This window comes from Gallinula chloropus, assembly GCF_964237585.1.
Source record: "Gallinula chloropus genome assembly, chromosome: 2".
NCBI lineage: Eukaryota > Metazoa > Chordata > Aves > Gruiformes > Rallidae > Gallinula > Gallinula chloropus.
In genome coordinates, this window is record NC_140086.1 from 138,275,027 (window position 1) to 138,289,838 (window position 14,812).

Genomic DNA, 14,812 nt, shown 5'->3' on the forward strand with positions numbered 1-14,812 from the left:
GGCAGATCAACACTTCCTCCCAGCTTAGTGTCCTCCGCAAACTAAGAGAACAATTGAGTAAGCCTAACAAGCTTAATTCTAAATCTCACTTTCACTTAAAGAAGACAGTTTGTATTAAAATATTTAGGAATATTCCATGGCTATTTACCCCCAAAATCTCACTTTTGGAAGCAGCAGTATCACTCAAGGCAGATAGCTGCATGCACGGGACAGTTACAAACATGTAGGTAATGGCAGTACCATGACCAAGTTACATTTTGCAAAGATACATAAGAAAGCTGCTTAGAGACAGATAAAGCAAGGAACCAGAAGTAGAAATTTCCAAATCACCAATTATCATAGATCACATCAATTAGATTGATGCCTTGAACCTACTTGAGGCCTTACTAGTCTCAGTGGACTAGTATGAACATCAATACTGTTGCAAACACACGCTTCTCTCAGCAATGACAAACACAAGGATCAAATGTGTGTAGGCATCTCCACGCATCCCACTTGGGAACTGTCAGTGGGGAGACATAGGCATCTCAGAAACAGGCACCTGTTTCAGTGTATTGGTCTAATCAAAACAGCACCTTAGCATTACAGAGATGCTGAAACAATAGCACTTCTTCCTCCCCTACTCCCTCTTCTCTTTCTGTGTTTTCCTTTTAATGCATCCTGCTGGTATGAATGAAACACAGCGTGTAGAATGCTATTTCTGGAGGATCCAAATTATTGCCTCTGAAGCTGCTGCACAGTAGAAATCAGCCCTGAAGCTATTTTACACTAGCTGTGGAAAGGCCTGACTATGAAGTTCAGGTACACACATGAAGTTCAGCACACGGTACCTAAACGTATTTTTGAAAGTCTGTTGTTCTCTTACCTCTCAGGAATGAAACTGCATCCTAATCTACTTAAAAAAACATAAAAAAGGGCTTGCATTTTTTATACTTTTGATAGTCTACAAGTAATTCCTTACAGAAAGACAAGTAGCTTAGACACAGGAAACTCAATCACTGTAAGCTCCAACACACTCCCACATACCTTATACTAGAAGAAAGCAAACACAGTTTCAATGATGGTAGAACCCTTTATGTTTATTTTTAATTAAACCTATTTCATTTATCTATCAAAAGACATTTCTGACCATACTAAAATCAGTATCAATATTAGCAGTGTGCAGATTAATAAAAGCCACAGCCTGATGAAATCTCATTATTGGTATATTTGTAACAGTTCCAAGTAGAAACATATGTAAAGCAGTAGTGCCTGAAGAACGTGCTTACTCAATCTTGTAAAGATTTAAGTCCCTTTATCATTGCCATTTTGACTACATCATGCAAAACATCCAAATTTAAAAACATCCAAATTACAAACATATTTTTAAATCATAAATAGGAGGAGGAGAGACACTTTTACTTCCAACCAAAGTGGTGAGGTTTGGTGGTTATTGCTTGGGGTTTTTTTGTTTACTCTAATGTTTATTATGTCAGTTTATTATTATCAGGAGCAGCATACAGACAGTGAACAACACCTATCACAGCCAATAATATGTATCACAGCTGAGGTGTCACATTATTGCCCTGCGGTGAAGTTAACACAACTCAACACATGTTCATATCTCAGCTGTTTCCTGCTCACAGTCTAAAACATTAATCTAAACTGCAGGTGGACTTGCTGCAGTTCATAAAAGACAGTTGGCTTTGCTATGAGTTATTAGACTGCAAAACAGTGAATACGTGACTCAGCTACGGCGGCTGAGTAAAGCTTAGAGAGGACAAGGACCTTCCAGCAGAAGCAGAGGGTAAGCGATGGATGCATGAGGAGGCATGCAGGGAAAAGGAGAGGAAGTGGTTTCATAGCTGCGGTTTAATAGCTATTTAATAGCTGCTTAGTGGCCATAAGAAACCAAACTCTCTGTCTCTCAGTGGTCCAGATGAAAACCAGAATAGTACTTATCTCTCAAATATGGTCAGTATACTCTAAGTACAGTACATATTAAAGGACAGACACTTCTTGGACTGTAATAATAGGGAAGTATAAACTTAGTCTAGAGTGGCTCCGTAAGGAGCTACAGGGAATGCCTCCAACTGACATCTGTAATCTTCATCCTGAAGATGCTTGTTGTGGTTTTGTGTGGCAGGGTTCTGGTGTTGGCAGGGTGGGGTGGTGGTGGCTTCTGCAAGAAGCACCTAGAAGCTTCCCCTAGGCCCGACAGAGTAAACACCAGCCAGGCTGAAGGCTGGACCCTCTGCTGACCAAGGCCAAGCCCATCAGTGATGGTCACAGCCCCTCAGGGAATCACATTTAGGAGAAAAAAAGTGCAAACAGCTGCTGGTTTTGTCACCAGATCAGGGAGTTAAGGTGATGTAAGAAACTGCAGACACCAAGGTCAGTGAAGATGATGGGGAGCAGAGACTCCACCGGCAGCCTGTGGAGAGGCCCTGTGCTGGACTGGGTGGAGACATATGGAAGACACTGTGACTCACATTGGAGCAAGCCCCTGGCAGGACATGCAGCCCGTGGAGAGAGACAGAAAGAGAGCAGGAGATCGAACATGTAAGAGTGAGAGACCCACACAGAGCAGGTTTGCTGGGGGAAGCTTGTGCCTTTGTGGAGGACCAGGTTGGAGCAGTCTGGGCCTGAGAGACTGAGAGACATTCTATGATTTATGACTGCACCCCACAGAAATGACCCACACTGGGGCAGCTGGTGAAGAGCTGAAGCCCTGTGGGAAAGGACTCACACTGGAGAAGTTCATGGAAGACTGTCTCCTGTGGATGGGATCCCACGCTGGAGCAGGAGAAGGGTGTGAGGAAGCTTAAAATGCAGCTGAATAATAATAAAAGTTGTATCCTAAAAATGTATCTGATATAAACCAGATAGCATTACTTTAATCCCAAACAGAAACTACAGAAAGTCTATAAAAAGGGGTCCTGTGGGAAAGTGGGAGAGGGACTGTTCACCAATAGTGATAAGACAAGGGGCAACGGATTCAAGCTGAAAGAGCGAAGGTTTAGGTTAGATGTTAGGAAGAAATTCTTTACTCTGAGAACGGTGAGGCACTGGCACAGGTTGCCCTGAGAGGCTGTGGAAGTCCCAGTCCCTGGAAGTGTTTAAAGTCAGGTTAGATTGGGCTCTGGGCAACCTGATTAGTAGAAGGTGTCCCTGCCCATGGCAGAAGAGTTGGAACCAGATGATCCTGAGGTCCTTTCCAACACAAAGCATTCTATGATTCTAAGAAAAAGGTGGCAAGGATGTCCTCTAAACCCTCAAAGTATTCCCCTAACTCCTCACAACAAATATAGAGTACATAGGCCTTCATCCACGTGGTATTTCAAAGGAGGAATCGTCAAAGTCCAAGAGCAAGGTAGGAATGGTCCAGTCTAAACAGTCTTGACATAGACCACAGAGCTCAACCTTCACAGTCACTGACAGATTAGGGGAACTATTCTGATCTACAGGCAGTTTTGGCTGAGCCTTAGTCACAGATTCAGCACTATCAGATTCAGGCTATCTTTATGAAAATAAAATAAAATACTGAAAGATGCTGCCATCAGAAACTGGAATGCAACAGAAGTAATAGCCCTTAATAAAGTTAGCATGAATAGAAGACAATGCAAAAAAAAAAAAAAAAGAAATTCCCAGCAGGCTGTAAGACTGAACCCCACAACACAAACATGAGTATTTTCAGAAAGCAATTTACAATAACCGAAGAGATGAGAATTCCAACAGCAGCCCTGAACAGTTCATACAATCATGAGAAATATCCATTTTATGACATGGTAAAGATTAATCTTGACTTTCACAAGCCCTTAATAATCAGCAGGCAATAAAAAATACCCAGAATTTTTCTTCCTCATGAGACAAGAAGTGAAAAATTTCCACTTACAGCATAAGACCAGCATAAGTTTGTAAGATATTAATAAACCTCATGGGATGCCTTTAAGTTTTCTTCCTCCATTCATACCTTGCTTGGAATATGGCTATTAAATTTCAATTGACACTACCATCTGTTAACAGCACTATTAAATGACTGAGGAAGAAAAAGAAGTGCTGTTATTTTTCCAATTTACTCACAGAAATTATTATTTTTTTTTAAATTACATTGACTGATAAAAAAAAAATTCAAGTCTATAAAGCACCATTGGGAACTGTGACTACAGAGCAAGTTTGAAAAACTCATGCCATAACTTTCATTTTTCTATAATCTTTTAACTGATTTGTTTGCAAGATCTGCCTAGAATTATATTTTCTTTCTGAACACACTGCCTTTGAGATGAATATCAATATGACTAATCTTTTCCTGTTTTATAGGGGCCTGGGGTTATTAGTTATCTTATGCTCCCTCTACTGACTCTGCAAGAAATGGCCCCAAAACCCTTTAAGAAGCTTCTCTGAAAGAACAGTTTAAGATTCGATGGAATACTTCAAGGAATTAAAAAGCCCACTGGTACCCTTTTGGGTCTTTAAAATACCCTCTATGGAGATAATCTATACCTAAAATGCACAGAGCTTCTGGGCCAGTCTCAATGGGGTGTTTCTCCCAGCCCTTCCCAGTTAGGCTCACCTCAGCCTCTAACACAGTCAATTGTTGGGATCCTCCTGTCACTCTGGAAATACCAACAGGTTCTGCCCCTTCATGATTCGATGGCATTAGCGTACACTGGGCACCAGATATTAGAAGAAATTCTTCCCTTGTGATGGTGGTGAGGCACTGGAACAGGTTATTCAGAGAAGTGGTGGCTGCACCCTCCTTGCCAGTGTTCAAGGCCAGGCTGGATGGGGCTTTGGGCAGCCTGGTGTCGTAGAGGACGCCCCTGCCCATGTCAGGGGGTTAGCAATGGATGATCTTTGAGGTCTGTTCGAAGCCAAACTGTTCTGTGATTCTATGATTTAGTATACTATTTCTACTATCTTGTAAGGTGAATGAACTTCAGGACGGCTTACTGTTATGCTGGTCTTTTACTGAAGAAAAAGGATCCATCCGTTGTGGTGTTACAATGTAGGTGTTTTTTTTCAGAAAAACATTTTATTTAGTAAGGATAATATTGAATGTTTGTCTCTATTACACAAAGTGTAATACATTATAAGATTTAAATAGATAATTTTATTGTTACATCTTGCAAAAGCGATTAAAACTGTGTTGTTGTATATTAGAAACGAGTGATTCCATACAATCCTGAGATCTACATCATGACACACCATGGAACAAAACTTTTCTCATTACACTGAGTATGAAGCAGGATAGAAAGCCACAATGAAATATAATTCCTTAATCTCTTCCACTGAGCATTAACAAAATCCAGGCACTTACCAGATCAATCAGACTCTCCTGGATTCTGTTCAGTGTGGTGCGTAATCTGCTGCTACTGAGGCCCAGTCCTGCTGATTCAAACTGGAAGAAACAGATTCTTTTTAAATTGGGAAAGGAAAACACAGTGGCTTAGACTCTGCGGTGATACAGCAAAACGTCATGTTGTGAACACTAGCAAGAACTTACTTAAAGTTTTAGTCAGCATATAAAATGCAAAGAAAAACAACTGAGGTTGTGGCACTCGAGACTGCACTGCTGTGAAGAATGACCCCAGTACCTGTTATGAAGACGACAGCTTACCATTCGTACTGATAAACAACCAGTATCCTCTATTATTACAATATAGTGTTAATATAATATGGGTGTGGGACTCTAGGCTTCCGCATTTGGAAGATAAGCCCAGAATGGTGTGCCACAATGCCCCCACCAAGACTTGCATGCATATTCTGCCCAAGTCAAATAGTCTTGACTTGCTCTCTCGAGGAATTTTTTGCAATTCCGTATTAAAAACCTAATTCACCTAAGTAAAATTATATTTATTGACCTTTATAAAACATTTATTATTACTTAACACATATAAAGATCTACCTAAGAAGTGTGCCATCTTCATGTTCACAGCTCTGAAGTATTACAGGGCAGATGATCAGCTAGCATAAATCAATATAGCTACACTGATTAAACGTAATTATACCAGCTGAGGGTCTGATCCAACATGTGTAACTAATGTAGCTATTTACCTTCTACTTCCAATTAAAAAAAAACCCAAAACCAACAAAGAACAAACTAACACAACAAGGGAAGTGGAAATGGGACAGCTAAGAAACACACATTTATGTCAAGAATCTGGAAGTATTTGAATAGAGTGCTGGTATGTGATTCACACCAAAAGACAATTTACTGAACAATATTTAGAGCACTGCTGTACACCATATTACTATGCCTTTCAATGTACTAAATCAGGGAAGAAAGTGTTCACATTCATGTGATCCCATCCACTCCTTTAAATACAAAAATGTGTCGTTTAAGTCCCCATTTACTGCATCTAACATTTCTCACTAAGATGTCCATCTGCCTCTACACTCCTATACATTCAGTGAAAATTTACATCTGAGCTGAATTCCTGCTGGAAGCACATTCTGCTGAAATCTAGATCCTGCTCCAGGAGACATAAACCACTATTCTACTATCCACGGTTGATAAAAAGTGTTTATGCCTTTGTGTTGTTGCAGGTGAATGAAGTTTTTCTACAAAAATAATTTGTATTTTTCTTCACATTTTTACTGTAGAAGTATCAGTTTTGATACTGATTTTGGAAGTATATGAGTGAAAATTAACTCTCCAAATTTTCCTCCTGAACATCATATAGCAGTTTTTCTAGATATGGCCCTCTACTCCACCCTCATGAGACCCAACCTGGAGCCCTGTGTCCAGTTCTGGAGTCCCCAACATAAGAAGGACATGGAGGGCTGGTGCACCTCTCCTGTGAAGACAGGCTGAGACAGTTGGGGCTGTTCAGGCTAGAGGAGGCTCCGGGGAGACCTTACAGAAGCTTTCCAGCACCTGAAGGGGGCCTACAAGGGAGATAAGGGACTTTTTAGAAGGGCATGAAGTGACAGGACAATGGGGAATGGTTTTAAATTGGAAGGGGGTATATTTAGATTGGATATTAGAAAGAAATCCTTCACTACGGGGGTAGCGAGACACTGGAACAGGTTGCATAGGGAGGTGGTGGTTTCCCCCTCCCTGGCAGTGTTCAAGGCCAGGTTGGATGGGCCCTTGAGCAGCCTGGTCTCATGAGAGGTGTCCCTGCCCATGGCAGAGGGGGTGGAAGGTCACTTCCAACCCTAACCATTCTATGATTCTATGACTGCAAATTTAAACTGGTTATTCTCCCCATTAAGGTAAAAACAAACAGAAAGAACATCCTGCTTAAAGCAAAAATACATACATTTTAAAATATATCTGCAAGTTTCAGCCATTAAAAATAATTTTCAGAAATTTACACCTGAACCATCAAAACTGCACACAACACCATCTGCCACTAATCCTTGATCCCTCTGCCTTTCAATTACTATGAAGTAATTTTCATTTACTCTTTCTGTAACAATGTATTTCTTCCAAAAAAAAATGGCAATTTCACATTTGAAACACATACGAAGGAAAAGGAATGTAGTTTGCATGAAACATTACATGTCAAGAAGTAAGCCTCCAAACAAAAACAAGGTGTCAACATACTAGAGGGGATGCTGACAGGTTTGAGAGATGGGGCTGTGCAAACCACAGGAAGTTCAACAAGGCCAAGTGCAAGGTCCTGCACATGAGCCAGGGCAATCCCAAGCACAACTACAGTCTGGGAGGAGAACGGATTGAGAGCAGCCCTGAGAAGGATTTGGGGTAGCTGGCTGAGGAAAAGCTCAGCATGATCCGGCAGTGCACGCTTGCAGCCCAAAAAGCCAAATGTATCCTGGGCTGAATCAAAAGAAGCATGGCCAGTAGGTTGAGGGAGGTGATTCTGCCTCTCTACTCTGTTCTTGTGAGACCCCACGTGGAGCACTGTGATCAGCTCTGGGGTCCCCACTAGAAGATAGACGTGGACCTGTTGGAGCGAGTCCAGAGGAGGACCACAAAGATGATGAGAGGGCTGGTGCACCTCTCTTAAGAAGCCAGGCTGAGAAATTTGGGGTTGTTCAGCCTGGAGTAGAGAAGGCTCTGGGGAGACCTAGAGCAACCTTCTAGTACCTGAAGGGGCTTACAGGAAAGCTGGGGAGGGCCTGTTTACAAGGGCATGGAGTGACAGGATAATGGGTTTAAACTCAAAGAGGGTAGATTTGGATTAGACGTTAGGATAGAATTTTTGCCTGTGAGGGCGGTGAGGCGCTGGCACAGGCTGCCCAGAGAAGCTGTAGCTGCCCCCTCCCCGGCAGTGTTCTGTGGTAACTCCGTATTTATGAGACAACCGGTTACAGCCCGAAGACAGAATTCTGCATCCACATGTATGAGGGGGGAATGGAAACAAAAAAACAACAAAACCAAAGAAGATTGTTGCTCAGCATTTTTCCACAAGGACAGAACCTTGTGGCTTCACACAGAACATGTCACTCACCAGTAAAATTGTCATGCTTCATGGAAGTTTTTCCTATTGTTATGTACAATATGGTAGATATCTACATTCCACAAATTATGACATGGTAAGGTCGGTAAGCAGAGCATTAAACAATTTACAGAATAATTTTACCCATCACTAAGTCTACATAACCCCTTATAATTACTAAAAAAAATTGTTTTCTATAAGAATGGCCAATAGTTTATGAACTATTATAATGTCATCAAATTTATTCTGCTAAGGAAGGCTATCATGTGGCATGTTTATGAATGTCTTACACTTTACTGAGTAGATATTAAATATAGGCAATTTCTTTTCATTTCATTTTAGGTTGCTCCATAATTTGAGATAAGGAAAGACAGCCTTAACTAGCATCCCAGAAATTAAGAAGGTTTTGAAAAAGCAGTTCTGGTTACAATGATGTGCAACTTTGGCAATGAAGGAAACCAAATACTGAATGCATAGGATAATCATTCTAAAGAGATGCCTTAGCATCACGACTGGATTTAGAAGCCAAAATGACTATTTTCAATCCTTGGTTTTCACTGAACTGGCAATGAATTCTGTACAATTAAGCACTGTGTCCTTACATGTGTATTAACTCACACATACAACACAAGTGCAATATCCACAAAACATTTCAACCATTTATGGAAGCTGTATTACCAGCATACTTTTAAGAATCTCATTTGATGCAATTTCATAAATAAAAACGCAACAGGAACATTCCTAGTGGTCTAAATCACATACCATTACCCATCTCAAATTTCTCAAGGTTTATAAACACTATGGGGAGCAGGGACATTTAAGAAGCACTGCAAGAGGGTTTATTACATTCATAGACCCTTTGTAAACATTATGTTTCCCATGGAAAATCATCTGTCAAAACAAAAATTAGGCACACTATAAAAACATCACAATTACACCACACATCTGCTGTAAGTTTACCTGCCTAGCACTGTGCTGTTCTCTGTTAGAGAGTGAGGAACTCGGTTTGGGCTTTAAAAACACAAAACAGGAGGTGCAAAAAACATAAAAATAAATGCAACACAATACAAATACCAGAGCAGCTAAGCCAATGGAAATCAATTATCTTAAAAAAACAAACCAAAAACCCACACCCCAAAACCAGCCATCTCCAAAACACAAGCAAATTGCAAATACATTTGTGCTGCCAAAGAGAACAGCTCAAAACCATTTAGAACCATATGTTAAGTCTGAAAATCCATTACAATTTGCCAACAGAGGATGATTAATTTGGAACCCCATGTTATTATTACTTGTGGAGTAATTTAGGGGCCAAAAGAGGAGAAGATTGTTTTTACACGCAGCTTTTTATAAATGCTTAAAGACAATTCTGATGAAAGTTGATCAATGTTATGTGCAGGCATTGCCAGCAAGCATTTATTTCAGCTACAAGATCACTCAACAAACCCCTCGGTTTTGTTAATGCAATTAGTTTGACAGAAGAATACTGGCTCTGTAAAAGTTTATTTTGAACCTCTTAAACATGAGCTGCTACTTAACTTTTACGGTCCCCTTCTCCTCTTCCTTTCGCTATTCTTATCTAAGTTAGGGAAATACACACAGGAAAATGAAATCACCTTATACTCCCTAGTTTCCAAACTACCACCCTCCTTCTGCAGACTGCTCCTTTGCTCCCCATGTTCTCCCACCACTTTTGGGTATTTCACGTTGTCTTTCTTCCCTTTCAAAACACTGCTGGGGAACAGTGGGGGATGGCAGGGCGGTGGGGGGAGGGGAAGAAAAGAGAAGAGTACAGAACCTATTCAAAATGTAATAGGATTCATGTTCCTGTGATAATGCTGCTCCCAGTACTTATTCTCCTTATTGCTGATCTAATCAGTCTTTCCTTACTCCCACATTCAAATCCATTCTGTTGCCACTACATTTTCCTGGGGATTACATATTAGGCAGCATTTTAAGTAGAGAGATCTCCTCTGTATTCTCATCCTGTGTGTGCAGTGATACTTGGAAATGAATAATGTTTCTACCTACCGCATCATTTCGGCCAAAAAACGTATAGACAGCATACAGATAGTAATCGAAGAGCTGGGACATGAAGTGGATCACATCAAATGCAATTGGTTTCAGAATATTCATCATCTGCATGTACTTGCCTTAAAAAATTAAATACAGAAGATCAGTTTCCTCAGCACAAGTGCTACAAAGAGCGCTGAGTTTGACAAATTCAAAAACAGCTTTACAAAGTTCATTATTTAGCCCTGAATAACGGTTAGGAACTACTTGGGCAATTCAAAAACAAAGCTAAGTATCATAACTAAGACACCACAAATGCCTCAAGACTTCTCCAAATGCGGATGTTAACCCATATCAAAATATCTTGAACCATTCATGGATTTCTGGTACCAAATTCAAAATACACAACCTTCTAGATCGTCTGTAAGTTTCAGCTCCCTTTAGCAAAAAACCAATAATGCCTAAAGAAATCTCTAGTAAATTATGATATATAGAGTAACTCAAGATTTTATGTATTAATGTGTTTAAATATGCACATACGGATATTTTTCAAGCAACAGAAAAGCACAGCACAAAAATGATATGCCCAAGATTAGATTTCACCCAACAACCCTAGGAATACTCAGCAACAGATCATTTCTGCTCTGCTTCCTTCTTATCCTGGGGTAAGAAACCCAAATAGGTTTAAGATGTAAGTTTGAAATGCTTCTAGAGGGACAGAGCGACAGAAAAGGAGGATGCCAGGACCATGGCACATCCAGGGAGCAGAATCCTGCCTTCTCTTCCCTTCTGTTCCATGGTGTTGCACAATGGCCTCATGAAAATAAAAATTTCAAAATTAAAAAAAAAAAAACAGCCCAGAAACAAAATAAATGCCAAGTAACTCAGCACCTTCACCTATAGGTTTGCTGAGAGAAATTTTTCCCTGCAGGTCTAGTTCACAGGCCCTGCAGATTTTTGCTTTCCAGCACAGGACATTGCTCTTTGACAGGGTCATGCAAGAATCATATTTAGTATAAAATCTGATACTGCAGAGACTCTGCATTTCCTGCTGGCTAGCTCAAAAATGACAATACTACTTGCCCTATTAGAGTCTTAAAAACATAAAGAATATAGAAGTTTGGTGTTAATGTAATGACAGACAGCAATTTTTGAACCAAAAAGTAAGTGCAGCCTACCCAGCATGTAGGATATAGCAGAGCATTTAACAAATTGTCACATTCCAGACATGAGACATGTTTTGACATGACAGGTTGGAAAAACGTACGTGAGAGTGGGTTCTAAAATAATTTCTTTTACCTGTAGTCAACAACACTGTTTTTCAAGTTAATGATGTGCCGAGCAAAGCATTTCACTACATATTGATACAGAAAATATTGTTTTAAGTGGAGAAACTGAGTAACAAAGATACAAAATTAGCTTTCAGTGTAGCAACTTACTTAAATTTTTTTAAGCAATTACTTGTGTAGGTCACTAAAGATAACATTCATTTGACTTCTACATGATACAGCTACATATGTAGTAAGATGATACAGGGCTACAGTAGAATCAAGCAATACCCTGACACTGCTACTTTACAGGTTTCCATGTAGACGCCCTTCTTGAGCACCACACACCTGTGTGCCAGTTTGCTAACACATGCAAGCATATGTTTGGTTATTTTCCTGAGATTTGACATAGGCTGCAATATTCAGTATCTGGCAGTTTAGCACAATTGTTAATTCTATGCTTAATTATTAATGTTGAGACCCACAGCATTACAAACAAGCCGAAAAACAGACTTAAAAAAATCTATTTGTCTTCCAAAAGGGAACACCAAATGCAGCCAATTCCAGCATAGCCCAACGTGAAAATTTTGGGATGTTTGGGAAAACACAGTACTGTAATCAAAACAGCTGTCACCTTCATATGTGCTATCTGAATATTCTTTCTGTATTGACAGAGGCTGATTTTCTCCCATGTACTCCGAAAAACACATTTTTAAACTCACCTGCAACCCACACACAATCTGAGGGTGATGTGTCACATTCTGTCACAATCACATTTCCAAGTATCTGTGCAGCTAACATGAATATTCAAGGTAATCTCTCGGGCAGTGTCTTAGGCTTTTCCAAAGGCCTATGCACTGTACACTGCCCAAGTATTGTCCCTATAAAAGAAATCTTCTGGTGCCAAGAACATTTCTTTATTACTAGATCACTCTGCATCTTGACACAACAAGTGTTCCAAGAACATTTCCTCCTAGTTGCTCCCTCTAGCAGGATGCCAACTTTTAACTTCTATGCATTGTTACCTAGTTGCGCTGAAGTTCCTATTTTGGGTGAAAAGGAGGTACAGGAGAACATTTCCATTAACAGTTCAAATCCAAGCCATGACAGAAACTTCCAGAAACACTTGGAAACACCACTTGAGTTCAGCAACACAAAGTAGCTTAACTTACTGGAGGCTCTCTGTTAAGAGCTAAAACTGCTGAACATTTTCCAAGTTTCTTCTGAAGTATTGTTTGCAGCACTACTTTCTCCATTAAAGACGGTAACTGCAGAGCTTACTGCCTACCCGACTAACCTATACAAAGCTGATCACTAAAACCAGAAAGGAAAACAACCTCCTGAATAACGTATGTTTGACTTTTAGTGTATCTGTGGGTCATCAGCAAAACAGTTTCCTAGGGACTCTCCCAATTCCAAACATTCCTACAATATACATAGGAGCTAAGATGCCACTTTGAAGGAAAGAGTGAAAAAGCTCATTTTAATTGTTTTATTTTGAAAGACTGTGATTTAGGGTTGTTTTTAAGTCCCATGAAATTCTTTACTATGTGACCTACCACATCCTTCAGCTACATGATCTCTGCTATGAGAACTGTCATTGCTATTATTATTTTCTTAAAAGTTAATGGGTTTTAAAACAAGCAAAATCAAAGACTTTCTTCTCCCAAAAAACCCATTCACAACAAAGGCAAAAATAAGGCAAAAAGGAGCATTAAAAAACCTCAACCTAAGAAATAGCTTAATAGGTACTTCTTAAATTAGAATGCTATTAATTAAATTAAGAAATCACCTAATCACCATATATACATGAACATGACTATACTATGGCATAGTCATAAATGATTCTTGTTGATGTATAAAACCTAGATCAAAACATTTGATACAAATTTAACAAAGGTTCATTCATTCCTTGTATTTTAAGTCAACACACTATGACTTGACAGGAAAAAGTTAACCTTATAAATAAATCTAGTAGTTCCTTCATACTGGACACAGTGGAACAGTTACCTGGTTTATTAGTTTGAAGGGAAAAAATAGAACTGAACTGTTCACTTGAAATCCAAATTAAATGAAGTTCTAGCAGTTTCCACTTCTGTTATATGCTGCAACTCATTTATGCAGTTTATATAATATTAAGCTACATTGTTTTATTTATCTAGCCTCCATACAAAGCATACAACCCAAAAATAGTTCAAAATGGGTTATGAGCACTATTACACTCATTCAGTGAGTACTACTACTTGCATAACAGCCCTCTTAAAACATGAGGGAGTAATTTCTTTTACTTGATTGGGCAAATTAAATCTGCATCTTCATCTCACTCCAGACTTCCCTTTTTAAACCTAGTTTCCTTTATGATTTGTTTTTGACTACAAGCAGGGAGCTGATCTAGATCTACCAAAAATCATGCTAGTGCAACGTAAAAGAGGCAGGAGTATCAGTGGCAAAATGTAGCAGGGACAAAACAAAAGCTTAAGTACTCACATCACTGCCACCAAAACAATTTTCTGTTAAAAGACACATTTCTTTTCAAGGAACATAGAACCCATCTACAGTGTCCCCTGCACCATATTAGGCCCCTGCTTATTTTCTGAAGCACCACATTGCTGGTCTTGCACATGCAATTCACTTTCTCCAACCTGATCTAGAAACCAGACCTTTCTCACACTGGCTGCCATGATCTCCTGTGCAGAAGGCAAGCAGGTCCAGAAGCCAAGTACTAAGGTATCTATGCAATGCCATACAGCGAAAGCCATCCAAGAGAGCCAAGAACCTCTATCATCTTCTGGAGCTACCTACAGTTGTCCACTGATAACAAAGGGATCCTAGACAACCAGCTAGTTCTAGTCCTTGAAATTCATGTTAAAGTAGTAAGGCATTTTCCTAGCCAAAAATCTGAGACAGTGTGAGACAAACTGGAGCCTTCCATGGCATCAGCCGAGACCACTGTTAAAAGATGGGCATGTTCCACAGCATTCCTGTCTGCTGAGGGAAAATCCAAGGGACTGGATCGTACCTAAATCTCCTACAATGCAGCACCACACCCAGCCAAATCTGCCAGGCCACAACATGCTTATCTTCCTGTTCAACAGGGATGATTCAAGAGACAAGAGGGGAGACAAAAAAGGAGGAAAAAAC

At 39.9% G+C, this 14,812-nt stretch overlaps 1 protein-coding gene across 4 annotated transcripts in view; it reads right to left on the bottom strand.

The window, feature by feature from the left end:
* VPS50 (VPS50 subunit of EARP/GARPII complex) overlaps positions 1-14,812 on the bottom strand; it is a gene marked incomplete at its 5' end in the record, with an annotated part of 95,434 nt that overhangs the window by 16,864 nt on the left and 63,758 nt on the right. For 3 of the 4 annotated variants that reach the window (XM_084260156.1, XM_084260155.1, XM_084260154.1), the window contains 2 exons: positions 5,300-5,380; positions 10,422-10,543. In XM_084260156.1, the coding sequence (XP_084116282.1) occupies positions 5,300-5,380; positions 10,422-10,543 (203 nt within the window). Of the gene's footprint in view, positions 1-5,299; positions 5,381-9,350; positions 9,402-10,421; positions 10,544-14,812 lie in introns of all 4 variants that reach the window. The other variant, XM_084260153.1, reaches the window with a different exon arrangement.